The following is a 14,963-nucleotide window of genomic DNA, read 5'->3' on the forward strand; positions in this document are numbered from 1 at the left end:
TTAATAGAATTAAAAGCCATGCAAATTATGGAAGGCCCAGCATGAAAGGTTTGTACACTCTAACAATTTTTACCTGGTGTAATTTCAAGAGCTATATCGTAGGCTTCTGCTGTGACCACTATGTTTTCTGTGTGTACGATGCCTAGAATCTTCTCCACATCGGATACCTGAAACAAAACACACAGTACATACTGTACCTGTACACAAACTGATATGTGAAATACCTAGTTTGACACATATCATCGTATCATATCATACACATATATCATTTTTGAATCAGCCCTGACATTTTGAAGTGCGTTTGAATACCTACAGCAAAACTGGAATAGTACTTCCATAATGCATACTGAGCTTAGTTCCAGTTCATGTTGTATTTCATATTTATTATTCATTAAAGCATTTGTACTTCTATAGTTTTACTCTACCTCCAGACGTAAGGTCTTCTTAATGTTGAGTGGTTTCTTGGCCCTGAAGTGCAAGCTCAGGGGGAAAGAAGAGTTTGGTGAGATGATGCCCTGATCCTGCGGCACACTGAACTCATCACCCAACTCCTCCACGCCCTGCAGTCTCCAGGATACCGGCAGAGCTGTTTTATTATGCAGTGTCACACTACGGCTATTCCGCCTAGAGAGAGAAGGATAAAAGAAGCTAAGTTCAGCAGAGGACACTTTAGATTATATAAGAACTCAAAAATAGCCAGTGTAATGGCAGCATAGTATTTTATCATGCAGCTTCCCTTTATGGAGGAGGTTCACTGTGCTTTGTGAAAATCACCTCTCAAGTTATTCTACATTTTGGTACCTTTGCAGCAAAGTCCTGTCAAAGTGCAAATGCTTGCTTTCCAGCTCTAGCTCTGGTCGAACGCCCCAGCAGGAGAGGTTGATAATGACAAGCTCTGGATTGTCCTTGATATGGCACACAACACTGTCCTTCATTTGTCCCAGTTTTGTTGGGTAGGCCCACACTGTCAACTCCTAGCAGGACGGAAAAAATCACTGGATGCTAAAATGTTCTCAATCTGGTATTTCCCTGTGATATTTTGCTCACACATTATCAGTCATCTGAATGAGAGGTAAGACCTGAATGGTACCTGTTTCTGGGCAGGTTTGAGAGTCATGGTTGGGGGGTCCAGCAGATATGTAGTGGCCTGGCTATCATGCTGGAAACAAAACTGGACCTCAGCCTCCAGGCCTGAATTGTTATGAATCACTAGTCTCTCCGTGTTCTCTGGGTACCTGTTTTCCTTGTATCTATTAAACAGACACATGTGAATCTGTAAAGACAAAGGCAGAGACTGAAAAGAACACATTAAGCCATTCACATCCTTTACCCTGCCTCTCACCTGTCTCTGCTCTTGCCACAGAGTAACGGTCCAAACTCAAAGTATCCAGGTTTGATAATGTAAGTCTTCTGGAGCCCTTCTTTCATTTGGGGTACCCTCTTACTGAGGGCAAAAAGAGTCCTGTGGAAAGGATGTATGATAACTTTAAGTCTCAACTAAAATCACTTTTAGTCATCCTTTCTTCCAGTCAAGGGTTTTCTGTGAAGTTCAATGCATTTAAAGATTTTTCAGGCAATTTATTTCACATTATTGCATTTTCAGCAATGGCTTATTCAGCTGTCAGCATTCACACACATTTTTTTCAGGAAATTCATTTTGTAGTGAGCCACCTAGCCTGCAAAGTGATGTTAGCAGTGTACTTTCTCTGATGAATGTTTGTTGGCATGTTCAACAAGCTAAGGTACAGGACAAGATATGTTTATGTTTATAAGTTAAATAAGAAGGTGACTTTAGCAGGAAAGCTAATGCAGGTTGTTCTCCAATGTCTGGACCTTGTGTAGCAGTCTGGCTCAGTGTGTGAGCCAGACTGCTACACAGATGTCACTTAATTTAGAAATATTGGGTTAAATATCAAAGTTTAATAATTGTCTAGTATCTATTTTTTATTTGTAATAACCCCTCTTTTCCCCTCCCTTCCCCTGTTTTTACCATTTGTATTACTGTATTTAGTTATTAAATAATGCTGACTGACGTGTAGTCTTTGCAGATGGAGGGATAGGCGCTTCTTCCTCTGCAGAGGAGCTGGTATTGTCTCTGGGTCCCCAGTAGCTCAAAGTTAAAGGTCTGTTCAAACGTCCCTATGGAGTCCGAGTAAAACCAGATCTTCAGGACCACCTCACCGTTGGCTGGTACAACCCAGCGAAATGTTGTTAGGCTGCACACAAATACATACACAAAAACACACATGCACACACTTAGTAAAAACAACAACAAAGTTAAAAAAAAAAGCTACAATGTGTCCTTGTAGAGTGTCTGTGTGTGTTGGTCCTTGCCTCTGGCTGCGTTTCAGCTCTAAGATTCCTTGATGTTGATCTTCTTCAGTGCAGTCAGATGTAGAGGAGACGTGAGGTAAGCGAGACTGATCCGAGCCCTTTGCTTTTATCTTGGCTGAAGTTTGTCTCTTGCTCCTCTGACTCTCTCTGCCCTTTTTATCCTTGTCCCTTGTTACTGCACTGTCCTTAATGCTGCCCTTGCCTCGACTTTTGGAACGTGTTGCTGCTGCCTCTTCCTTTAGTGTGGACACACAAACACCACTCTGAAGCTTTAATGGTGACACTGTTAACATAAATTTGTACCTTTAATTGTTATTATAATTTGGTATCTTAAATATGTGGGATAGAAATTAGTGGTAGCTCATTCTTCAAGGAAGGTAAATTCTAAGCACTCAATATTCTTCAAACCAAGACAACATTTCCTATAAATCCTGCTGCTTCTTGCCATAAAAGGATGTGGCTTCTTGAAGAAGATCATCACCTACGCATTGATAATTTTGCAGTTATGTTTTAAGTATATATTCATGTGGTGTGTAAAATTATCATTACCTTTACAACTGATGCCTGCACATCTTCCCTTGGACCTTTCTCCTCACCCTGGTCGTCTGGCCCTGCAGGAACTAGGAAGGTGAAATAGCTACAGGAGAGCTGGCTGTCAGATTGCTCCCTGTTTTTGGGAAAAGGAACCATAGAGAAGATGGTAGGAGGAGGGATGGGTGGGCCGCTGGGTCCCAACCCCAAATCGTCCAACACCTAACAAGACCAAAGTAGAGATGGAAGCACATTAGGCAATGGTGACAGAAAAAAACAAATGCTAAGGTACATTTTGAAGAGACAGATACGGTCAATTATACTAACTCCCATACTAACAGAGAAATCAGACATACCTCGACAAGAGGAGGGAGGGTGCTGCCTTTGAGCAGCTCTGAAGCACTTGGATAGTCTTTCCCTGTCAGATTCAGCACAATATGAGGGATGATGCCCTGTGGAGACACCTTGTCTGCTTCACTTGGTGCTGATGTCTGGCTTGGCATTGGAGACATGACCTTGATGTTGGCTTTCTTGCTCCTCTTGCCAACAGGGGTCTGTGCAAACAGGTGAATAGTGTATTGAATAGTTTTCCAAACTTGAGCTGCTGTAATACTGAAGCTTTCTTTGTCTATGTTAGTCATTTATGCAAGTGTAATGAGGGACTATGGTCAAACCAGAGGTTTTCTAACGTTGTCTGTAAGTACAATCAGCAAGTATCGTGTGATAAAGTGTACACGCACATAAGGACAGATATCTACCTGTTACCCATTTAAATTTAAAGGTGGGTACACAAACATGCAACAATAACACTAAAATGTTCCTCTGGAGAATGGCACCACAAGAAACTGTTCGAATGTGAAAAGTAGTGATAGGAAAAAATAATTGAACAAAAAGCATAATGCAAAGCATATTTTGCAAAAATCAACAAAACTTGAAAGGTCTGATACATTAACATGTATCAAGAAATTGATAGTGTGAAAAGGATCAGACCGCCCTTCACTACTGAAAGGCTGTCTGTCAGGGCTGCCGTCAACTTGTTACAGTGATGATAAACTCCACCCATGGTTCCACCTTCAAACTGTGACTGGACAGTTAATTGTTTTTCATTTAGCCAAGGACAAGCCCCACTTCTCATTTCTTAGTGGACACATCCTCACAAGCCAAGAGGAGGCAAGGAAGAGACATGAGAAGAGAGGAGTCAAGGCAACAGGCATTTCAAAAAATGAGACATCCATGCTTTGGAGCCATCACCTGTGTGTCACATGCCCTAAAAAACATCCACAAAGGATACCCCTGTGCATCCTTGTTCATAGCTCCTCCTGCAAGCCTCCTCTCTCCTTTTAGAGATTTATTTTTAGAATTGAGACTTGCTCCAATTAACCGTGCTAAGATTAATTTCCGGGTCAGGAGGACGAACGACAGAGGAGACGAAGAGGTGCAAAATAGAAAAATGAGAAGAGCCCAGGGGGTCTCCATCTCATAAAAAGAAAAGACTCCCCTGCAACAGTGCTTTGTAATCAATTTAGTAATCACAGGTGTATGCTGCCCTCTGTTGGACAAACTGTAATAAAATACACCTCTTTACTCTGTTGTGATTTGATCACTCAAGTAATTTAGACAATATATATATATATATATATATATTGTAATTTAACAATACATACAACGTGTATTATATATCACTTTATTTAGGTTTTTTTGCTGTAGTTTGAAAGTTAAAAAAAAAGTTAGAGTACAATTGTAGCAAGAGAAAACACAACTGACAACCTTACCTGTTTCTCTGCTGTGGCCTCCTCTGACATCAGTGGTGGGGCTTCTTCACTGGGGAGCGGGACCAGCAACAAGCCCTGAGCTCGGTCCCAGTGCTGCAGGATGTGCTCCACCTGTTCTTGGCTCCGCTCATACGAAGTGAACTGAGACTGCAGCTCATCCATGATGGGCTACAATGGTTGGATAGTAAAAACAGAAAGGCTATTACAAATAGGTCATCAGCATCAACATCTATTGCATTTTCTAGCTTGGTAGAAGCTCAAAGTGTAGGAGCCATTACACATGCAACAGAATTTATAACTATTGTCTTTACATAACTAATACAAAAACCTTAACTGCAAGTGCAAAGCCACAATTAATTTTTCCATTGTTTTGCTGCTGGCAAATTAAATGTTTAACTGTGAATGTAATTCCTATTTTAAGACAACAATTAAGTGTTGTTATTTATTGTTATGGCAGATCATCTCTCTCTACTCTCTCTGTTGTAAAAGCACACTGAATGGTTGTGTATATTCCCAGTATTCAGTATCAAGTTTGATACTATGAACAACTGGACCATTCCAGAGCTGAAAGAGTGAAATACAAACGGAAGAAATGTATGTTTACTTATCAAGTAACACAGAACTCACAGTGTAGTCTCCATTTTTGTTTGATTTTTTTGTGAATGCACAGCCCATTATGACTATGATTATCTTAATAAAGCATCTAGAAATATAAAGTATTGGTAATTGGTCAGCAATGACACTGAATACTCATCTGCTGTCTGGGTTTGACTGTGTCACTGCCTTTGCTCCTTAATAAACTCACCATTTCTCCCTCCGGCTTGTCTGCAGGTTGAGGAGACACTGCTTGTAATGTCTTGGCTTCTTCTGTCTTCTTATGTGAATGATCAGCCTCTTTGTTCTGATGCGCTGCATTTGCAAATAGGATCAGTAATACATACATACATACATACATACATACATACAGACAAACACAGTAATTGTGGATCATGACTTTTATCTTGGAAAATAGTATGGGCTACATGGTATCCATTTTCATAATCAAAATGACACTGTTTTTTAAGCTTCCTGTGTATTTTTATATTACTGCATGCCCTAATTTGAGTATTGAAACAGTTATCATTTTTAACTAATTAGATAACCTCATCAGGAGTTAATCTTGGGTTTTGAGACCCTCTCCGGATGTAAATGTCTGTCAACAAAATTGTAAGCCTTGTAAGTAAGTTGTGAGCTTATACAGTGTGGATCATCCTTTCTTATAGCATGTCCTAAAGGTTCTTATCTCCTCCACTGAGGCATGCTGGGACTCCTTACATCTGCTGGCACCTTCATTTAATTGATGCTGCTCTCTTGCCTCCACAATTGACTCTTTAGAGTTGTTACAGAAAGGTGTTGGATGGGCATCCGGCACAAGTGTTGACTGGAGAAAAAAAAACAGAATAAGTAATTGTTCTGTATGTGTAAAATCTGGTTTAGGGATTTAATTCACAGAGGAATCCCCGAACATGGTGTGTGTACAGACCTCCTTTCCACCAGGTGGGCCTGTCTTCCCTGATACTTCTTTATTATCTCTATCTCCACCCTTTTTCTTCAACTCTTTTTCTTCTTTTAGCTTCTTCATGTCTGCAGTTTCTATACTCTGAGATCCAATGACAAACATACGTCATGTCCAGTATAAATGCAAAGTTCATGACTGAAAATCACAAGATCATGTACAGTATATGATTCTAGATACAGATAATTCCAGTTGTAGACAGGTCTATAGTGACACTGAGGACAAATACTTTTAACACTTCAGATTATGGCCCACAGCATGCAGTGTAATACCTCTCAACTGTGCGTTGTGGGACATACCATAAAGAGTTACTCTAATGTCTAATAATATGATACAGTGAATAATTTCTGTCGTGGGACTGAATGTCACTGCCTTTGTTTAGAAATAAACCTACCTTTTTTCTCTCCAGCTTGTCTGTAGGTTGAGGAGACTCTGCATGTAATGCTTTGGTTTCTTCTGTCTGCTTCTGTAAATCATCAGTCTCTTTGCTGTGATGCACTGTAACAGCATAGAAGACCATATGTTGCGATCAGACCACTATTAACTGCATTTTATTCACTTTTTTTTTTTTTTTTTGGGTGCCAAGATACTAGAAAATTATTTGAGTGTCCAGAACTTCACAAAAGTGGGATTCCTTGCAGTTGCTTGCACCTTCATTGAAGTTATGGTGTTCTCTTGCATCCACTAGTGACTCTAAAGAGTTGTTACGGGAAGACAACCTTCGTCCATTCAATGCATCTGCTGACTGGAGAGGAAATCAGACATATGAGTTTCATGACCACCAATAGGGAGACAAAGTGAGCGTTGTATTTGTGCTCATGGAGGCTTGTTGGTTTTTTGATTCCAATTGGATTTTGTTCATAGAAGAATATTGATGTGGAATACATATACAGACCTGCTTTCCCTCCAGCAGGCTCTTCTTCCTCAACACTTCCTTAGTATCCTTCTTTCCAGCCTTTTTGGTCTTCTTCTTCAGCTCTTCTTCTCTCAACCTTTTCATCTCCTCCTCTAGCCTCTTTTCTTCCTGCTCTTTAGCTATATGCTCGAGCTCCCTTCACAGGCGCACACATGTACACAAGTTGTTTGGTTTTTTAATAGTTAGGAAAGGTTTGGTGGAAGCTGCATCCACTAAAGACCTGGACAGTTCAATAAGTATTTGCGTATAAAACTCCAAAACTAGACTACAGGGGACTTCAACCAAGTACACAACATGAAAAACTGGAGGGTTAAATTAGCTTTTTTTTATCCAGGTATACAGACACAAAATCCAATTCAATATTTATTTTTTCATTTCTTATATTTCCTTGAATGGTTTATCCTTCCATTATAACTGTGCTGTTTCTTCACTTTACTTTGACCATCTCTATCTTTTGGTACAGCCACTGTGTTGCTTCTCTGCCCCCAGGTTGCATTTACAATCCCTCAAATGGTAAAAAGATTTCAGAAAGTTAAAAAAAAAAAAAAAAAAAAACTCTGTCCAGCACCTAATAGACAGTGGGCCTCATGCAAGAACCACTCATGTGAACAGACTGGTTGTTAAGTAACACATATGAGTGACTGAAGAGAATTTGTGGCATTTACCAACTGTGTTAAAGGCGCTGTATGTAAGAATGTGGCCAAAGCGGTTACTGCACTCAAATTCAAAATACTGCCGCCGTGTCCGCCCCCCCTCCCCTACAGATTTGAGGTTGCTGGATAGCAGCACGCTGGAGACTGATTTGTTTGCCCACAGGCGGCTGCCGTGGCAGGGCCGCGTCGCCGCGTCCTTGATCTTCGGTTTTCCAGTGGACCGTTCGAGCAAGTCCAGCTTCTCTGCTGCTAACGCTGCTGCTGGGATACAGCTGAGGAGAAGCCGGCTGCTAATGCTATGTACCGGGACACTGCTAATGCTGCTTGCCACGCTGCTGTAGCTCAGTCATAACTGTAACTGATGCTGAGACTCTACTGACTGCGTGACCGGTGGGTGGCGCAACAGGCCAAAACACAAATTCAAAACATAGACATGATTTGCGGACCGTAAAATTTTTTTTTGAATGCGAATATTCTGGCTGTACTATTGTTGTCGGTGAGATCAGTATGTTATATGAACATTATTCCTTAGTCTCTGTGACATATTAGGAGGATTTTACGACTATTTGCTTTAGATTTCTTACATATAGCTCCTTTAAGAACTTTCTCTGGGTACAAACAAAATTCACAGGTGGTACAGACCAGCCATACCAATCATGTAAACTAGGATACACTTGTTTGACTTAAAGGTCTGGTGTGAAGGATTTAGTGCCATCTAGTGGTGACGCTGCACACTCCAACCAACTGAAACTTCTCCCATGTGCCAAGCATATAGGAGAACCACGGTGGCTGACGTGAAAAATTGAATGGCGGATGACGAAAACACAGCAATTCTTACTTTTACTTGACTATACACTAATGTAAACGAGTTATGGATTTCATACTCAATTTCTGTCAATATATCTCCCTAAATCCTTCACACTGGACCTTTAAGAATCATTATGGGCTCTAGTTTCCCAGCGCAGCGCAGGTGGCACAGGGTGGCGAACCCTGCGCAGAGCTAGTTTTGAGCAGCGCAACCCGAGGCGCGCTCAGTTTGGTAGTTTGGCAGACCGAGGTGCGCTGAGATGGGTGTGGCGGCGCAGCAGGGGGAGGTGTCGACAGATCCAGCTTGGCGCAGTGACAGTTTCGTGCCAAAAGGCTTCGTCAAAGGTGCGCTAAAAGCTCGCCATCTGAAACCAGGTCTACTGTCAGCGCAGGGGGAGCGCAGCCAGTGTAAGCCGAAGTTTGGCTGACTGGCGGACAGTGCGCACACGTCACCAAAACCTCACAGGCAGGTTTCCAGAATATCAGGCACATTAACAATAAAATAAATAGCCACAAAACCACTATTCAATGCAACTATCTGCAGTCAGCACATAAATGTATCTCTATACCGACTGTCCCGTCACATCTGATGTCAGATCAAAGGGGACTGGCACCGTTTGGCACATTTGGCACGCGTAATGGAAACCCAACCTGATTTGATTAACACAGCTGCAAACTAATGAGTTCACATCCCTCTCAGCCAACCACAAACAGCCACAGCATCAGATAGGGAGTATATATTCATCATCTGCCATCTTCAAGTCAAAAGAAAACAAACAGAGTGAGACTGCGAGAGAGAAAGAGAGAGAGCGCGCGCACGAGAGAAACACAACATTGATTTACAATTGTGGTGACCTCCTCCCAGGCTACCTTTGCATCATCAGCCCGTGGAGGTCTGCTCGCAGTTCCGTATATTCGGACACTGCGAGCAGACCTCCTGGACCAAAACATAAGTTTCCTCCTGGGAGGAGTTTGGCTGTCTGACGCTGCTGCTCTCTTCTGCCATGGCGAATTGAGTAAACTCTCATTACACCTTCGCGCGGCACATTTAAGGGCGAGGAGAGGGGCTCATTTGATTGGTGTGATGTGTGTAAAACCCACTCCACGCCTTCTCTCCTCCCTCTTTCTGACTTGCGCCGGTAGGAGGGATGGAGGTGGGAAAGAGGAGTAGCTGCGCCAGGGTGCACGGTGTGCCAAACTTACAAAATCCGCCTGACCACACCCAGTTGGCGAAGCGCAGGTGCGCTGTGCCCCCGCCGCGCCCGGTCTGTGAAACTAGAGCCCAATGTCTTGATCTGAATGAATTTAAATATGATACAGAAATAAATCAAAATAACATGAACAGGTGACATTTGTCAGGCTGAGACAAGCAAATTATGACAAGTTTGCCCAGTTAAACCTACAGTTGGTAACTTTTATAAAAAAAACCTTTGTGTCATATTAGCTGAAATTGTCACTATATTATGAAGAAAGTTCATGAAACAGATAATCTGTTAAAAAAAATCATGTCCCTCCTCCCCTTCCTACTGCCTCTAATGACATTCCGTAGGATCTACAGCGGTGCACCAATCACAGCTGAGGAGTCTCTAACGCAGCTGTCAATCATGACAATCACTGCTCATAAACTGTGATCAAACTGTCAAACTTGGCAGTGCTGATCAAATATCAATCAAGATTCTGTGACTGCATTGCCTTTTCCCACCTCAAATGTTTTAGCAACATATTTTAGTGTACTGAATAGCTGTAAAATGATAAATGAATAGAATTATAGAATAAAGATGCATGAAGTCCAGTGTGTCATCTTTCAGTCAGTACCTGAGTTTCTGCTGTCTACGCTTCTCTCGGTGTCGCTGAACAATACGCTCTTTCTCCTCCTCGGGCAGAGCGTCATACTCCTCGTCATCCAGCTGCTGCAGCCACTTCTCCTCCCTGTCAACTTTCTCTCTCTGCAGAGCCTCTGAAGGACACACACACACAGGCAGTTCCACATACTGTACAGCTCTATAACCTTACTGAACAGAAATAATAATACAATAACTTTGGTGAGTTCTGTTCTCTGTATCAGAATCTGCATGTGTGTGTGTGAGCTCTTGCCATTTCTTACCCTCAGTTTCTCTCTGTGCTCTCTCCCGTGACTTGAGTGCAATGTAGGAGTCGGAGAAATTGACTACATAGATGTGTTTGCGATTATTAAGGGCCTTGAGAATAATTTGCAGTGCGCTTGCCACTGACTGAGTGTACAGAGATTCCAAGCCATCGATCACTATGCCACGGTGACAGTCGCTTAGCTGTTATCGCAACAGCAGCACCAACAGCAATGACAAGACAAAGAGGACAAACATGATAGGACAAAAGTCAAACTTAGGTGAAACTCTGTCTGTTTAAGGTATTAAACATAATCTGATGTCTAACAGTTTATAAGTACAAACAGCTGTGAGCCTTTTTCATGTATACACGTAGCATTTTTTATGTAACTGTCTTAGAGTATGCACTACAGGTAGGGTCCTGTGACATTGTGCTCTAGCAGTTAAGTGGATATTTTGAAACTGTTTTGTAATGTGTCACATGATATACCACGACAATATATATGGAAAAGACTGTGTTTTAACTTACCTGAAATCTTTCTGCCAGGATATCAACCAGTAGCTGCTCAGGCAAGAGACTGCTAAGTGTGGTCACATCTCCTCCCTGAAGCCAAATCACACCAAAGGAATTTGTATTTATATTTAGTAAGATTTCAAAGAGAGGCTTTCTTTGCAAACATAAAGATGTATCCAGTATGTTCATACTGGATACAAGGAGAAAAGGAAAACAATTTTTAAACGTCCCAATCTAACCCTAAAACTCAGCAGAAGACCAGCAGATTTAGGAAAATATACCAGGTAAAGGGCAATGTGTGTGTTTTTAGTCTCCTGAGGAGCCTCAGAGTCGTTTCTACTGCAGCTGTCCTTTTTGGGTGTTGCAACAACTTCCACAGTATCACGTGAAGCTGGAGCTGAATGCGGAGCTGGAACTGAGGCTTCAGGATGTTTTGCAGGTCCTGTTTCTGTGGTCTGACCTGGAAGCAGACATATGTAGTAATCAAATTTTTTAAGACTTTTTTTTTTTTTTTTGCAAATCTGCCTTTATTTGACAGAGGACAATGGAGAAATAGGAAATAGAGAGAGAGAGAGAGACAGAGAGAGAGAGAGCGAGAGAGAGAAAGAAGAGGGTATGACATGCAACAAAAGTCTATATATGTGTCTATATATGTGTGTGTCTCTCTCTCTCTATATATATATAAACACACATATGTATATATATATATATATATATATAATTTATTATTTATTAAACTGAATAATAATAATAATAATACATTTTATTTAAAAGCGCCTTTCTCAACACTCAAGGACACTTTACAGAGCATTAAAAACACAATTAAAGTCATAATTAAAATAAATAAAAACAACAGACAAGAGTGACAGAAAGTAAAAATGGATGTGGGCAGTTAAAGGGAATATGCAATTTGGAACAGATGGGTTTTGAGTTGTGATTTGAAATGGGGTAGAGAGTCTATGTTTCTGAGGTCCGGGGGGAGAGAGTTCCAGAGTTTGGGAGCAGAGCGACTGAAAACTCTGCTCCCCATGGTGCTGAGCCGGGCGGAGGGCACAGAGAGATGGAGGGAGGAGGACGACCTGAGGGAGCGAGAGGGGGTGGCGATGTGGAGGAGATCAGACAGGTAGGGGGGGGGCGAGGTTGTGAATGGCCTTGAAAGTATACAGAAGGATTTTGTAATGGATTCTGAATTTGACTGGAAGCCAGTGAAGCTGCTGGAGGACAGGGGTGATGTGGTGAAAGGAGGGGGATCTGGTAATAATGCGGGCTGCAGAGTTTTGGACCAGTTGAAGCTTATGGAGGGATTTGTGAGGGGCACCAAGGAGGAGTGAGTTACAATAATCAATGCGGGAGGTGACGAGGCTGTGGACCAGGATAGCCGTGGTGTGAGGGGTGAGGGAGGGGCGGAGACGGTTAATGTTTCATAGGTGGAAATATGCAGACCGGGTGATGTTATTGACCCTATGCTCTTCTCCAGTATTGTCCTGTCTGACTATAGAAGAGTTATGCCTGATTACAGGGTCCAAAATTAACATCTGGCAAGCACCAAAATGTGGAAAGATTATCCATTTGGCGAGTAGATTTTCAGAAGCCTTTTCACCACACTGGCTGGTAAATGTTTGTACCAAAATAAACATTGCAAAAAGTTTTGATGTCATTTACAAGTGCGCTCCACTACTGCTCTACCACAAAACTGACTGTCTTGAGCGCTCTTAGTTTCGCAGTACTGTTTACTGCATCAGCTGATCCACTAAATTATCATTTGTCGCCAGTCTGCAAAGAAGAGGGTGATTTCAGTAGACAGGAAGGAATCTGATGATGACACAAAAAAACATATTAGAATTGACTGTATGCACAGCTCATAATTCTTACCAGGTTCCTCAGCCTTCTTCTCAGCATACTCCGCAGCAGCACGGTCATAGAGTTGTCTTGCGGTCAGGCTAACAGGTGAAGTACCATTTATCAGCACCTCTGTAACCACAGCATCAACACTCAGGCATGCCCCTCCGTAGTGATGCGCCAGATCAGCCACTGTGCTGGTCTTATCTTAAAAAAGAAGAGGAAAGTGACAATTTCACATAAACATGCTCATCAGTCTTGGGTAACTGGGTACTGGGTATTACTGCTAATACTCCTAGTCATCAAATATTTAATTGAAATACCAACATTCTGTAAATTACATAAAATTATCATTTTACTTGATTAACGTTACAAGATCTACTGTTTAATTGGTTAATTAATGAATTTCTTCACCTGTCAGTGGGGCTCCATATACAATAATAGCAATGCCTCTGCGGTTCCGTGCAGCTAGACCTTCAGGTGAAAGATCCACGCCCATGTGGCGGGCAATTGCTCTGGAGACAGGAGTCATCTCTAGCTGCCCCACTCTCCCACTGCTTCCCTCATTGGTCATCTCTGAAACGACTAGAAGTGCAAGCATTATAATACACATAGTACCTGTGGAAATTACAGTGCATTACACTCACCTCCTGTCAGGCTCCTCTCAGGTTCTGCTTCTGAAATGGTTGTACTCACCTAATTCAGCTGGTTTCACAGTTATAGTGTGTATTTCTTCCACTTTGTCTGGTGGGTGGGCACCATTTTGCCTCTTTTCTTCCTCATGGGTGTCACCCATCTCAGCTTCATTTTCTTCCAAGTCTTCCTCCAGCTCTGCTGCACACAGGTAGATTGGATTAAAACAGGTACACACACACACACATGCAGTATGCAGGTACCTGTAGGTATATGATTTCAGTGCTTTATAAACATGTGCCTGAAGCTACCATCATCTTTCAGTTGGGAGCAATTCTCCCTGTAGAACTCAAGCAGTTCTGTGGGAAGGCTTTCTCCAGGGACTCTGGGAGGCAGCAGTAATATGTTGTTCTCATCATAACCCTGCATCAAACGCAGGATCTACACAGGATGAAGCCATAGGGAAGAGAGGGGAGGGAGAAGGAAACCAGACAGAAAAAAATTAAATGCTGTGAGGGGCCAGGTGAAGAGATAAATAAAGAGAGGACATCTCCAAGAGGGAAATAGGGGTAGATAGATAGCTAAAAGTAAGTATTCAGTGATATATGGTTCTTACATGAAAACTGGTAATGGCTTTGTTCAAATGTTTCTCTTTGTCAAAGTTAAGCCTGGGCATGATTTTTTGTGAGCCCCCACCTCACCACCTCCCAGATGTACTCGCAGTATTATTATCTAACAACCTTGCACCCTCTCATTCCAACTTTCTCTTTCTTTTTTATCCCTTCTGTAATCATAAGCTACCTTTTCTTCCTCAAGATACTGTGTGTCAAATTCCAGGGAGTAGAACTCAATGGGGAAAGAGCAGGGGTTTTTGATGGTGACCTCAGCTTCAACCTCAGTGCTGGCAGGCAGGCAAGGCCCCAGATCCAGCATTAACGGGCAGAACTCGAGTTGAGGCTCCTCACCCTGCCCCTGGGCTGTAATAAAGACCTGCTGGGTGCTCTCAGCCACACAGACCTCTAGCTGTCTGTTGTAAGCATTCTGCAAAGAAACAAACAGTAAGTCACCGCCCATGAAATATAGTGAAGCTCTGCTATGTATCGTGTCAATCTATAAAATCAAGTAAGCTCCTCACCCCCTCAGAAGGGCTGAACTTTATCTGGACATTGACTCGTTCTCCGGGTGACAGCATGCCAGAGCAGGGAATCGCCTTAAATACCACTGGTGGTCGCTGCTTCTGCAAGACCTTTTTACGCTGATGGAGAGGCAGGAACTTGTCTACCTGAGTGAGAGCAAGAACAGAGGCTCTTTGAGATAGTATTCTA

General features: G+C 42.2%; 1 protein-coding gene across 1 annotated transcript in view; it reads right to left on the reverse strand.

Moving 5' to 3' along the window:
- hydin (HYDIN axonemal central pair apparatus protein) overlaps window positions 1–14,963 on the reverse strand; it is a 122,018-nt gene that overhangs the window by 37,996 nt on the left and 69,059 nt on the right. Inside the window, exons 35-60 of the mRNA XM_078168198.1 lie at window positions 14,774–14,920; window positions 14,440–14,679; window positions 13,950–14,079; window positions 13,702–13,839; window positions 13,420–13,590; window positions 13,039–13,212; window positions 11,448–11,626; window positions 11,182–11,256; window positions 10,673–10,856; window positions 10,384–10,525; window positions 7,088–7,244; window positions 6,844–6,937; window positions 6,587–6,690; window positions 6,160–6,276; window positions 5,952–6,057; window positions 5,443–5,546; window positions 4,638–4,805; window positions 3,222–3,419; window positions 2,884–3,087; window positions 2,335–2,570; window positions 2,034–2,216; window positions 1,343–1,462; window positions 1,091–1,250; window positions 802–974; window positions 426–624; window positions 74–167 (exon numbers count right to left, since the gene is read on the reverse strand). Coding sequence (XP_078024324.1) covers window positions 74–167; window positions 426–624; window positions 802–974; window positions 1,091–1,250; window positions 1,343–1,462; window positions 2,034–2,216; window positions 2,335–2,570; window positions 2,884–3,087; window positions 3,222–3,419; window positions 4,638–4,805; window positions 5,443–5,546; window positions 5,952–6,057; window positions 6,160–6,276; window positions 6,587–6,690; window positions 6,844–6,937; window positions 7,088–7,244; window positions 10,384–10,525; window positions 10,673–10,856; window positions 11,182–11,256; window positions 11,448–11,626; window positions 13,039–13,212; window positions 13,420–13,590; window positions 13,702–13,839; window positions 13,950–14,079; window positions 14,440–14,679; window positions 14,774–14,920 — 3,997 coding nt within the window. The remainder of the gene's footprint in view (window positions 1–73; window positions 168–425; window positions 625–801; window positions 975–1,090; window positions 1,251–1,342; window positions 1,463–2,033; window positions 2,217–2,334; window positions 2,571–2,883; window positions 3,088–3,221; window positions 3,420–4,637; window positions 4,806–5,442; window positions 5,547–5,951; window positions 6,058–6,159; window positions 6,277–6,586; window positions 6,691–6,843; window positions 6,938–7,087; window positions 7,245–10,383; window positions 10,526–10,672; window positions 10,857–11,181; window positions 11,257–11,447; window positions 11,627–13,038; window positions 13,213–13,419; window positions 13,591–13,701; window positions 13,840–13,949; window positions 14,080–14,439; window positions 14,680–14,773; window positions 14,921–14,963) is intronic.

Source organism: Epinephelus lanceolatus, chromosome 5, assembly GCF_041903045.1.
Source record: "Epinephelus lanceolatus isolate andai-2023 chromosome 5, ASM4190304v1, whole genome shotgun sequence".
NCBI classification, from domain to species: domain Eukaryota; kingdom Metazoa; phylum Chordata; class Actinopteri; order Perciformes; family Serranidae; genus Epinephelus; species Epinephelus lanceolatus.